General features: G+C 49.5%; 1 protein-coding gene across 2 annotated transcripts in view; it reads left to right on the plus strand.

The window, feature by feature from the left end:
- The window catches only part of CLCN1 (chloride voltage-gated channel 1), a 36,805-nt gene extending 25,766 nt beyond the window's left edge, over positions 1-11,039 (plus strand). Inside the window, exons 16-23 of one of the 2 annotated variants that reach the window (XM_040260057.1) lie at positions 114-247; positions 4,013-4,257; positions 4,549-4,660; positions 4,996-5,075; positions 5,317-5,355; positions 9,688-9,792; positions 9,890-9,976; positions 10,494-11,039. In XM_040260057.1, coding sequence (XP_040115991.1) covers positions 114-247; positions 4,013-4,257; positions 4,549-4,660; positions 4,996-5,075; positions 5,317-5,355; positions 9,688-9,792; positions 9,890-9,976; positions 10,494-10,865 — 1,174 coding nt within the window. In that variant the 3' untranslated portion in view covers positions 10,866-11,039. The remainder of the gene's footprint in view (positions 1-113; positions 248-4,012; positions 4,258-4,548; positions 4,661-4,995; positions 5,076-5,316; positions 5,356-9,687; positions 9,793-9,889; positions 9,977-10,493) is intronic. The other variant, XM_040260058.1, reaches the window with a different exon arrangement.
- The last annotated feature ends 2,279 nt before the right edge of the window (positions 11,040-13,318 follow it).

Genomic DNA, 13,318 nt, shown 5'->3' on the forward strand with positions numbered 1-13,318 from the left:
ATTTTATGAGTGATCAAATGCATGGTGAAACCTCATGGGAGGAGCGGAAGGGACAGCCAAGGGACAGGCACATATGGTGGGGCTAACCTCCCCGGTGCTTTCTCCCTCCATAGCAAATTTACAATCTTTGTTGAGGACATCATGGTACGGGATGTGAAGTTTGTTTCAGCTTCCTGCACATACGGGGAGTTGCGAAACCTGCTCCAGACCACCACAGTCAAGACTCTACCACTGGTTGAATCGAAAGGTCAGTGGGAGGGAAGGAAGCAGATTCATGGGCTAGTGACCTGAACAAAGGTGCCACAGAAGTGCAGGCAGTACTGAGGAGAGCGCTTGTCTGTAGGGGCCACCCAGTCCACAGGTCACCCTGCTGTAGACGCCTCTGCTCCTTAGCAAACATGATTGATCATCTTCAAGGAAGGAAAAGCACAAGCACAGGAAGACAGTTAAAAATCCAGTGAAAGAAATACAGTTGATTCTCATTATTCCTTGTACTTATGTTCTAAAAACTTGCCATGAACACTGAATTAGGGATACTGTAATTATGAACTTTGTTGCTCAGCTAGCAAAGAATCTGCCCGCAATGTGGGAGACCTGGGCTCGATCCCTGGGTTGGGAAGATCCCCTGGAGAAAGGAAAGGCTACCCACTCCAGTACTCTATGGAGAATTCCAAGGACTATAATCCATGGGGTCGCAACAGCTGGACACAGTTGAGCAACTTTCACTTCAATGAACCATTGCTCCCAAAGAAAATTCAAGGTGAAGTTCCTGTAAGCCTCTGGTCACATTTTCTTCAAGTAGTCAAAGCAGCCGGAGAAGGCAATGGCAACCCATTCCAGTACTCTTGCCTGGAAAATCCCATGGACGGAGGAGCCTGATAGGCTGCAGTCCATGGGGTCGCTAAGAGTTGGACACAACTGAGGGACTTCACTTTCACTTTCATGCACTGGAGAAGGAAATGGCAACCCACTCCAGTGTTCTTGCCTGGAGAAGCCCAGGGACGGCGGAGCCTGGTGGGCTGCTGTCTATGGGGTCGCACAGAGTCGGACACGACTGAAGCGACTTAGCAGCAGCAGCAGTCAAAGCAGCATACACTTGTCTTAAATGGGTTTCTCCCTGCGTGCGTGCTAAGTTGCTTCAGTCATGTCTGACTCTTTGTGACCTTGTGGTCTGTAGCCCGCCAGGCTCCTCTGTCCATGGGATTCTCCAGGCAAGAATACTGGAGTGGGTTGCCATGCCCTCCTCCAGGGGATCTTACTGACCCAGGGACTGAACCCACGTCTCTTGCGTCTCCTGCATTGCCAGGCGAGTTCTTTACCAATAGTGCCACCTGGGAAGCCCGTGCTTCTCCTTAAAGATAACTTATTTAATATCTGTTGTTAATTCATTAACTTGGAACTCACCACAACCAATAGCATGATAGCTCATGGCTAAATAAAGCTTATCTAACACATGTATTTTCTCCATAAGGCACGTGAAAGCCTTCTTGCTTGGGGGCAATTGTAAACAACAAAATCACCATCATGAAACACAAAAATACAAAAATCATGACATTCAATGGATCACAAAAGGAACACTTGTTTATAATATGAAGGTAGAAAAAAAAAAAGGCAGTGTATCACTCTGTTCAGACTCAACTGGGAACATGTGCGTGGGGCAGCTCAGATCTTTTGCTGCTTTACACGTGCCTGTGAATGATGGGGAAAGCACAGCATGTATTTATTTTGGGTTACAAATATACTTGAGCCAGTGGGTGAATTCACAAATAGGTAATGGTAGGGGTTTAGTTGCTAAGTTGTGTCTGGCTCTTGCAACCTCATAAGCTATAGCTCACCAGATTCCCCTGTCCCTGGGATTCTCCAGGCAAGAGTACTGGAGTGGGTTGCCATTTCCTTCTCCAGGGGATCTTCCTGACCCAGGGATTGAACCCGGGTCTCCTGCACTGTAGGTGGATACCTTACTGACTGAGCCTTCAGGGAAGCCTTCACAAATAAGGAATCTGTGAATAATGAGGCCCTGCTATAAATCTTACACCCCCTGAGGTGGCTCTCTTTGCCCCATAGCTAAATGACAGCTGTTCTTTAATACCCAATTTAAGGAGCAGATGAGACTGTTCCATGCGAAGGAGTAAACGTCTTTGATAAGTAGTGATTTCACCTCCTTCACCATCCTCTCTGCCCACCTCTGATACTTAATCTTGCTTCGTGTTACTTCTTATTGTGGTTTCTATATCCATGTCTTATCTTCCTCAGTAGATTCAGTATCCTTTTAGGGCTGAGACTATAACATCTGTCTCCCTCAGACTTCTTCCTTATAGATATTTACCAGATATTTAAAAAATAGTGGTCTAATGTTTGAATTAGTGTGATGGAATCATAGGGCCGTTTGAAGCCATTTAAATTGTTAGTTCTAATTTCAGATGATTAGAATATCCAAATTACCTTAGTTTTAATATTTTCCCAAATCCCAAATACCTTTCAGTGGCTTCTAAAGCAGTGGCTCCTTATTGGAACAGGGGTACTGCTGATGGGTTGCAGGGTTTTAATAGTAATGACTAATTCTTAACAGTGGTAAAGAACCTGCCTGCCAATGCATAAGAGATGCAGGTTCTATCCCTGGGTCAGGAAGAACCTCTGGAGGAGGGCACGGTAACCCATTCTATTATTCTTGTCTGGAGAATTCCATAGACAGAAGAGCCTGGCAGGCTACAGTCCTTAGGATCTCACAGTCAGACAGGACTGAAGCGACTTAGCACAGCACACAGCACAAGACCTAACAGTAAGATTTATCTCAATAACACTGCCTTAATCTTGGGCTTCTAAGATAGTGCTAGTGGTAAAGAACCTGCCTGCCGGTGCAGGAGATGTAAGAGACATGGGGGTTTATCCAAGAGATGTGGGTTTGATCCTTGGGTCAGGAAGGTGCCCTGGAGGAGAGCATGGCAACCCACCCCAGTATCCTTGCCTCGGAAATCCCATGGACAGAGGATCTTGGCAGGCTACAGTCCATAGGGTTGCAAAGAGTCTGAAGTGACTTAGCAGGCATACAATCTTATGGCCTTAGAACGCAATGAAAATGTTAATGATAGTAGCAGAATTCTAATAAATATTAAAGAACTTTTCCTGGAAAAGGAGGCATTATGTCTATGCTTAGAAGGACCCAGAGTATTTTAGTGATTAAACATCAGATATCCTTATAGCCTTTTTTCAAAGTATTGGGTTGACCAAAAAGTTCATTTGGGTTTTCCATAAGATAATATGGGCTTCCCTAGTGGCTCAGATAGTAAAGAATCCGCCTGCAATGTGGGAGGCCTGGGTTCAATCCCTAGATTGGGAAGATCTCCTGGAGGAGGGCCTGGCATCCCACTCCAGTATTCTCGCCTGGAGACTCCCATGGACAGAGGAGCCTGGCAGGCTAGTCCATGAGGTCACAAAGAGTCAGACACAACTGAGCGACTAAGCATAGCACACAGCACATAAGATGATACAGAAAACCCAAACAAACTTTTTGACCAGCCCAATATAGTCCCATCTCAGTGTGAATGGCTTTTAGTGTGCCTTCTTTTGGAGACAGGGTTGGTGAGGCTATTTTAATACCCAGTTCACCTGTTTGCAAACTGTCTATGTAAGGGGTGCATCAAAATAAGTACAAAGTAGCACCAGTTAATATACTCTCATGGAGAAGGAAATAGCAACCCACTCCATTATTCTTGCCTGGGAAATCCCACTGATAGGGGAGCCTGGTGAGCTATAGTCCATGGGGTCCCAAAGAGTTGGACACGACTGAGCGACTAAACAGCAATAATGTACTCTCAATTGGGTCTCTAAGTGCTAAATGGGTGAAATTAAAAGGACTGAATGAGGTCAGTCCTGAAAGACTTTGAAAATGAGTTTTTAGGAAGAGAGGGTAACAGCTGAAAAGAGCTGGGCTGAGTCCCTGACTCCATCCTTCGGCGAGAGGGGCCGACGGGGTGATCGAGCTGCCCTCAGGCCAAGCCTGGGTCTCCCTCAGATTCAATGATCCTGCTGGGCTCCGTGGAGCGGTCAGAACTTCAGTCCCTCCTGCAGCGTCATCTGTGTCCCGAGCGGAGGCTGCGGTTGGCCCAGGACATGGCTAGGAAGCTGTCTGAGCTGCCCTTCGACGGGAAGATGCGGCCGGCGGGGGTAGGGCGCTCTGGTGTCTGGCCCCAGGGTCGACCCGAGTCCTTTGCCTTTGTGGATGAAGATGAAGATGAGGATCTCCATGGGAAGCCCGAGGTAAGCAGGCTGGGAAGGGTCAGGGGAGCGGGACAGATGGGGCAAAGGGAAAACAGGAAGAGAGAGGATTGATGCTGATCATTGACAAAGTCTAAGAGATCAGTGCCCCTGTGTCCAGGGACTGAAGGAGATGAGGCTGCAAATTTTGGAACCACGAGAATCCAAAGAGCTTTGAGGACTTCTGAACTGGAAAGAAGAAGGGTGTTAGATAGGTTTCCCAGGACACCAGCTGGTACAGGCAGGACAAGGTAGCCTCTTCTCGAGGACTGAAATTTTTACTTTTCTCTACAGATGCCTCCTCTTCATCCTCCTCACCCCCTTCCTACTGATCCACTGCCCCCCGAAGAGCCTAATGGGCCCCTGCCCAGCCACAAACAGCAGCTGGAAGCACTGGAGTCTACAGGTAAAGATTCTCCCATCATGCACCTCACCCTTGCCTCACACCTTGTGGGTTGTCTCTGTGTGCTCCTCAACCTAAGGGCTGCTATTATGAGGAGGGATTAGGCCAGGGGATGGTGGGATGGGATTTCTGTTCTTTGAGTCCAATGTTACTGTCCCAAAGTGGGGGGGCAAGGGCTGGATTAGGAGAGTGAGAGAGGGGACGTCCTATGGAGGTGAGGCACCTAGAAATGCTGACCTGTTGTGACCAAGTATCAGGACCGCTTGGGGCCCCTAACCCTTTCCTCCCAGGATGATCTTGCTTTGTCTCCATTTTCATCCACTCACCACTCCTCTCAGGTCCAAGACCCTCCATCTTTCGGTCCCTGCTTCACTGCTTGCTAGGCAGAGCTCGCCCCAAAAAGAAGAAAATGATCCAGGTGAGAGAAGATGTGTTGGAGTCAGCAAGGGGGAGTCTGGGAAAGGGAACTTGTCTTTGATGAGTGAGAAACCCATGATCCTGAAGGTGGGAGGGAAGAGGCCCACCAGGGAGGAGAAGCTTCATCATATGAAAGGGATGATGGGCTGGAAAGAGGCATCGGTGGCCAGCCAGGGAGAAGCGGTTATGGTTCTACGAGGAAGAAAAGGGCAGGAACTTGGACCTATGTCTTTCTTCTCTAGGATTCAACGGATTTAGTGGATAACATGTCTCCTGAAGAGGTAAGTAAAGGAAACAGGAAGCTGGGGTGAATCATTTTTCTGTTTTGTTTGGTTTTGCCGGCTGTGCTGTGTGACATGCAGAAATCTTAGTTCCTTGACCAGGGATAGAACTCCTGCCACCTGCACTGGAAGTGTGCAGTCTTAACCACTGGACCACCAGGGAGTTCCCTGTCTTGTTACGTGAAGATACTGCTCTTTTTTTTTTTTTTTTCAATCTTCTTCATTGTGTTGTTGTAAGAATAAGATGTGAAGCTAGGCAGAAGAACACTTTGAGAGGTTATTAGTAAGGTCTGATTACAGAGTGGTGCTGGGCACATTGCTTGGGGGTGGGGAAACATGGCAGTGTCCTCATGGGGACCAGTGTCATTTCAGGAGAAGGAAGTTTTGAACCTCTGTGTGTAGATGGGCCAATGGCGATAGAATGAGCCTTAGGGCTTTGAGACATTTTGGGTGTTCTGGACCAGGCAGACGCTATGTGGGAAGGTTGACATTTACCTGCAGGAAAATGGCTTCTAACTTTTATACAAACGGAGGTGGAAGAACAGCATCAAAACTGAAATGGGGACATCAGTGCCTGGTGAGGTTACTATGCTAGGTTGATCTGGGCCCTGAGACAGTGGACAATGGGAAGATTCCAGAAAGCGAGACTGGGAAGAACCACACACTGAGGGCATATACCGACGGTGGTGCCTCCTTGGGACAAATGCCTATTTCCGCAGAGAAGTGGCTGTTGAGTCCATGAGAGAGAAAATCAAGCACTGGGTGGAGCAGGTTGTGCTGAGTGACCAGAACATGGCACAGGGAACAGATTGGGAACATATGTCTGAGCTGTGCAGATCAGAACTACCCTGGGGTGTGGAGAGACACCAATAAAATCCATTAGCAACCATTCCATTTAGTAAAAGAGCAGGCAAGCTTGCTGCAAAGGCTGAAAGGTAGAGCTTTAAAAGTATGTGGCTGAAATATCAGACATTTTAGCTTTCACAACTATGTAAGCCAATTCCCTAATTCCTACTCACCCATCCACCCCTCTCTCTCTGAAATTTGATGTTGCCAATGGCTGAACATTTTGAATGTGCTAAAAACCACTTAATTGTACACTTAAAATGGTTCAAATGGTAATTTTCATGGGAAATTTATCTCGATATTAAAATATAAAATTAGGTATGTAAAACAAGCAAACAACAAAAAAGTATGTAGCTGATAAAATACCATAATGTATATTATCTTCAAAGAAACATCTACTGGATATCCAGAATATATGCATCCATGTGTGCTTATTTGCTCAGTTGTGTCTGACTCTTTGGAATCTATGGACTGTAGCCCACCAGACTCCTCTCTCCATGGGATTTCCAAGGCACGAATGCTGGAGTGGACTGCCATTTCTTCCTCCAGGGGATCTTCCTGACCCAGGGATCAACCTGAGTCTCCTGAATCTCCTGTATTCCTTACCACTGAACCACCTGGAAAATCCCATCCAGAATATATATGTGCTAAAAATTAAAAGTACTCAAGATTGGAGGAAAGAGTGGTTAGTGACAGGAGAGAAAGGCAGGTCTTCCCCTTCTCCCCTTGACACCCCTCAAGACACACAACATTTCTGGATAAATGACCTGAAAAATCAAGTGGATAATCACAGACGAAAAAAATTGAACTATTCCTTTTGCCCACAAGCAGGAATCAGATGGTTCATAACTACAATGAAGGAGTGCTTTACTAGGCTGGTGAAACCAATAATAATTTTTGTTTTTAATGCACCAAAGAAAGCCAGCTAGTTGATCAGTGAGGTTATTTAATAACCACAGGAAATAAAGTGCAACTAGGGATAAAAAGAAGATAGATGATACATTTTTAGCTGATATCTGTCTCAGGGAAGACTTTAAGCAGCTCTCAACTCCCATGGGACCCACCATGACTCTTTCGAAGGATAAGATACAATAGGAGTCAAACTTCAGGATATTTTGAACAGCGTTTTCAGGTTGGATACAGATGACACCCTCGACAATATCAAGATGACACCTTTGGGAACAATCAAATAATTCAATTCTAGGTCACCAGAAGTCTTTGCTATGACTTATCTAATTCCACCGCTCTGTTAGGAATACACATCCGTTAGAGCCCCAGTTTGTAACTGATGCTGAGGTTTTAAAGTCGTGGATCACGTCAAACCTAGAGCAGATGAAAACTGGGGTTCCTGGGACATGATGGGCAGTCAAAGTCTGTGTAATCTTAAGCATTTAAGGACAAACACTTAGGTACTCTGTTCCTCTGTTTTTCCTCATCTGTAAAATAGAGATAACCATAGGGCAGAGTGAAGCAATTAGCATAATGCTTGGTGCAGAGAAGTGCTTGGTGCGTGTACACAGGAAATGGTTCTGCTACTGTTGTCCCCTGAGGACAGGGAAAATGGAACCAAGGAGGCCAGGAATGGTCAGAGCACACTGCAGGAGGGCAGCACCAACCACACCAGCATCGGCAAGGGTCTCGCTCCCTGTCATATAAGTAAACCTTGTCTGCAACATACCTGCTAAGTGGTCATCCATCCTGGGCTGTGAGTGCTGCCCAACTTTGGGTGGACCTTTATTCAGGGAAGGTGAAAGTTTGGAAGAGGTGTGATTGTAGTCAGGAAAAAGCAGGATGGGACAGATGGGGAGAGCACAACCCTGTGGACCAAACACTGGACATGAGAACTGGGGCATGACCTTCAGTGACGTCCTCTGAATCTTAAGACTTGTAGATCTGAGCAAACTGAAAAACAAAGAAAGCAGAACCTCATTCAGAGGTTGTTGTTCAGTCATTCAGTTGTGTCCAGCTCTTTGCGATCCCTTGGACAGCAGCATGCCAGGCTTCCTTGTCCTTCACCATCTCCCGGAGCTTGCTCAAACTCATGTCCATTGAGCCAGTGATGCCATCCAACCATCTCATTCTCTGTCATCCCCTTCTCGTCCTGCCTTCAATCTTTCCCAGCATCAAGGTCTTTTCCAATGAGATGGCTCTTGACATCAGGTGGGCAAAGTACTGGAGCTTCAGCTTCAGCATCAGTCATTCCAGGGAACATTCAGGGTTGATTTCTTTTAGGATTGACTGGTTTGATCTCTTTTCTGTCCAAGAGACTCCTGAAAGTTTTCTCTAGCACATTAGGAGGGGACTGAGAAGAGGTTATAGAAAATTTAAAATTCATTTATGAGAGCCACAGTGATACTGGGTTATTTGGAACCTTGAGGATTTGGACATGCAAATCTAAAATCCAAAGCACAGTTGGACTTTTGCCTATTGCTTTGGTCACAGACAAAGCAATACAATGTAGAACAAACCAACCAAATACACACACAAAAGCGGCTTGTTTGAGTCAACAAAGTGCCATGTGACCCAGAACAGCTCTTTAAATCCAATAGAGTTTCTCCAAGATCTGATTTGTAAAAGGTCAGCCTGCAGGTTTCTTCGTGACTCACAATGATGGATGCCTCACAGCACTCTGGAGGAGTTCAGTCCAGAGCTAAGGCAAGTCTAAGATGGAGCAAGACCCATGCTGGTTCTCCCAGAGTTTGCTCAGGCTCATGTCCATTGAGTCAGTGATGCCATCCAACCATCTCATCCTCTGTCGCCCCCTTCTCCTGCCTTCTATCTTTCCCAGCATCAGAGTCTTTTCCAAGGAGTTGGCTCTTTGCATCAGGTAGCCAAAACATTGGAGCGTCAGCATCAGTCCTTTCAGTGAATATTCAGGGTTGATTTCCTTTAAGACTGACTGGTTTGATCTCCTTGTAGTGCAGTGGACTCTCAAGAGTCTTCTCCAGCACCACAGTTCAAAAGCATCAGTTCTTTGGTGCTCAGCCTTCTCGATGGTCCAGCTCTCACAGCCGTATGTGACTACTGGAAAAACCATAGCTTTGACTAGATGGACTTTGTTGACAAAGGGATGGCTCTGCTTTTTGATATGCTGTTTAGGTTTGTCATACCTTTTCTTGTAAGGAGTCAGTGTCTTTTAACTTCATGGCTGCAGTCACTGTCCTCAGTGATTTTGGAGCCCAAGAAAATGACAGGAGTAGTAGACAACAAGACTGGAAGGATGGATGGGGAATAGCAAGCGTTTGGAGCACTAGGAAGAAGGGGGCATGTTTTGAGCACCTGAAGCTGAAGGTTGATTTGGGGCTGGAGGAGGGAGGAGAATATATTTGGGCAAAGGGAGGTGGGCCAGTGACCTGGATGAGTTGTGACTGATAGTTTCACAGCCTATTTCAGGTTTCTGGGCCAGGGATTGGAGGGCAGTTTGGGTTCAAGGATCTGGGGTTTAAGCGGGCTCCAATATTGGGTGACGGCTCTCCTCTCTGGCAGATTGAGGCCTGGGAGCAGGAGCAGCTGGGCCAGCCTGTCTGTTTTGACTCTTGCTGTATTGACCAGTCCCCCTTCCAGCTGGTGGAGCAGACGACTCTGCACAAGGCAAGTCCTTGCCCACCGCCCACCCAGCAGGGCTTCCGGGAGGATGGAAAGGAGCGGGGCCGCCATGCTGACCTTACCTCCCACTCTGTCCTCGCAGACCCACACCCTCTTCTCCCTCCTGGGCCTCCACCTTGCTTACGTGACCAGCATGGGGAAGCTGAGGGGCGTGCTGGCCCTGGAGGAGGTGAGAACGAAGTGCCCCACTGTTGGAGTAGCAGTGGAAGGAAGGGGTGAGGTGGGGAGGGGCTGGTTCTAGCATCCAGGAGGTGCTCCGGGTTTTCCCACCTGTTTCTCACGCAGAGACTGGAGGAGGTCGGGGGTGGCAGCCCCCTGATCTTCTCAGGATGGCATGGCCTTGGAATGGGGGTGCAGGGCCTGAGTCACGGTCTCATGGGGGTGCCGCTGTGGAGGGGCGTGGAAAGAGCAGGCAGATGGGATGTGGCTGAAGGCAGCCTGAGGGTTGGGGACTGGGCGAAAGAGATCCTGGGTCAGGGCTCTTGAGATTTCACCGCTCTGCAGGTGAGGCTCTTTGTCCATCATGCCCCCGTTTTCCTTTCCCTGCCTTCTCCCTTCGATTCATCCCTGCCCGGCCATATCTTTCCCATTCCTTTTCCTTTGATTGTCCGTTTCTCCACTGCTCCTGTCTTGTCTTCTTTCCTTTCCCGTGTCTTACCGTCTCTCCCCTTCCCTGTGCTCCTCAGCTGCAGAAGGCCATTGAGGGACACACCAAGTCTGGGGTGCAGCTCCGCCCCCCTCTTGCCAGCTTCCGGAGTACAACTTCCACTCGGAAGAACACCGGGGTCCTGCTCCCTCCTGTAGAGGGCTGGAGCCTGCCTGAGGACGGAGCTGGGGCCACTGGGGCAGGGGACATGACCCCTGCCTCCCCAGAGACCCCCGTGCCATCCCCCTTCCTGGAGCGACCCCTCTCCCAGGCTCCAGCCAAGGCAGAGAGCGAGCTGGAGGAGCTGGAGCTGGTGGAGGGGCCGGGGCCCGAGGAGGAGCTGGCCGATATCCTTCAGGGCCCTAGTCTGCGCTCCACGGACGAGGAGGATGGGGACGAACTGATCCTTTGACAGGGGGGACGAACTGATCCTTTGACGGCCTCCCTTGCCTCCTCACCAAGACTGTTGTCCAGGGACCCAGGGGAGAGTGCGCTTCCTAAAGCTGGTGGGGATCACATCAATACACGGCCTCTCCTGGGAGTTTTTAAAAATGTGATCCTTGGAGGAGGAACTGGAGTTTGGGCAGGGGGTAGCCTTGGTCAGTCATTTGGGCCCTGCCCTCCCCTCCCCAGATAGGCGGTGGATCTGCGTGAAGGGCCTCTGATATTCCATGGGCTTCCTGAGTTTGCCGTGTGTGGGTGGAGAATACCTGCCTCTCCCATGCATCCCCCAAAACCCGCCCTCCCCCAGGAGGCGCCCCCAGTGCTCTTGTCCCAGTGACTTCCCGGCCTCGCGCATCCTCCCATCGGTTCTCCAGGGGCTGGGTTAAGGGAGACCCAGGACGACTGTGGTCCTGCCAGTGCCATCTGGGAGGAGGAGACGGGACCACCTCATGGCTTCATGGACGTATGGCCCCTGAATGTGCTCACAAACTGTCCACAGCGCCTTCTCTCAGAGCCCTCCACCCTGTCCTCCACTTGCCCACAGCCACTCCCTGAAATTTGCCTCCAGACTCCATTCTGGCTCCTACTGGAAAGTGAAGTTGCTCAGTTGTGTCTGACTCTTTGCAACCCCATGGACTGTAGCCTACCAGGCTCCTCTGTCCATGGAATTTTACAGGTGAGAGTACTGGAGTGGGTTGCCATTTCCTTCTCCAGGGGATCTTTCCAACCCGGGGATCGAACCTGGGTCTCCCACATTGCGGGCAGATGCTTTACCATCTGAGCTCCCAGAGTCTGGCCTCAATTCCTCGGGTGGGAAAAGGCCATTCCTACTTCCCCCTCCTTCCTCCATTTAGGCAGTGAGACATGGATACAGAGCCTATTGGGGGAAAGAGCCTAGAAGAGGGACGGTCTCGGGAAGGCTCTGTGTGGAAGGGGCAGTACTTTATGGCTCAACAGTCACGCGGCCCTAATGGATTTATTTTACTCCCTCTGGCATCTCGCATTACAGCTTCCTCACCCTCCGGTTTCCAGGTCACTCTGTCTCCCACTGTCGTCCTTGATCTGTCCTGCCCAAGGGTCAGCTCTGTCCTTGAGCTGATCTAGCCGGGGCTTCTCCTGCCCAGAACCGAGGCTCAGGGCAGCTGGGCCACTGGTTCACCCCTACACATCTTCAGGGCTTGTCCTTTGTATTCCTCTCCTAGAGGTTCAGTGTTGAAATGGCCCAGCTCTTTGATGCCTCCCGCACTTGGGAAGTCAGAGACCCTTATCCTCCCCAAGCCAGTGACAGGGAGCCTGCCATTACCCTGCCTTCTCTACAAGTGGTCCCAGGTGCTCTTGATCCCATCCCTAAGGCTTTCATCCCTCCCTTCTTTTCAGTTCAGTTCAGTTCAGCCGCTCAGTCGTATCGGACCCTTTCCAACCCCATGGACTGCAGCACGCCAGGCTTCCCTGTCCATCACCAACTCCCAGAGCCTACTTTTATGCCTCCTTTAATTCTTTAGTTGTGCCCATCCCTGGCATCCTCCTCCTTCCCGCCCCATGCCCAGCCTCCACCGCCCCCCAAATAAGACACTCATAGCCGAAGGTGCCACCACAGTGTTTAGTGCCATTGAACACAGCCTGGAACCGTCTCCAACAGTACACCCCTTCCGCCTCCCCAGGGCCAAGAGAGAGAGGCTGCAGCCTGGGGAGGGGGCCTCGCAGTGGGCCCTGGAGCCCCTGCTCCTGTGTATATAATCTATAGTATTTATATATATATTTATATATAATCCTCTCTGTAATATATATCATAGAATCTCTCTTGGGCCTGGGGTGGAAATGTCACATTAAGAAAACATGCTAAGACTGGCCATAAAAATGGATATTTCCCAGACCTGGAAGACGGAGTATGGGATGTACAGGTGGGGGCACGAGGAGAGGTAAGAACTCATTCACCAAGATTCCTTCCTTAAGAGGAAGGTGTGTAGGGGGTGGGGGGCGATGGGGGGAGGGGAGGAATGGAAGATTGCGATTTTCCTTTAATCACGTGAATTGAAAATGAAAGTGCACCCCCCCACCAGAAGAAAATAATTTAGCAAGAGCAGTTTCATTCACAATGATATAAAAACAGCCCCGTTCTGGGGGCTGTCCTAAAACGTGCTGCACAGCCTTTAACCCCAAAGAAAAAGCAACCCTCCCCCACCCCCAGCAGCCTCTTCCGGCACATGCCCCTCCCCTCCCCCTAAAATAGGCTACAAGCAAACCCCATGCATCCTAGCCTCCAGCACCAGAGAGGCAGTCCCTCCCTTGGAAGAGTCTTAAGAGGGTCCCAGGCCAGCTCCTCGGGTCTTCTCCCTCTTCAGAGTGGAGGGGGAGCTGCTTGCAAGGTGCAGACCCCCGCCCCACCTGACCTCTGGTCTGCAGCGTTGCCAACGCCCCGCA

The sequence above is a fragment of the Oryx dammah genome, unplaced genomic scaffold (genome assembly GCF_014754425.2).
Source record: "Oryx dammah isolate SB20612 unplaced genomic scaffold, SCBI_Odam_1.1 HiC_scaffold_18, whole genome shotgun sequence".
NCBI classification, from domain to species: Eukaryota; Metazoa; Chordata; class Mammalia; order Artiodactyla; family Bovidae; genus Oryx; species Oryx dammah.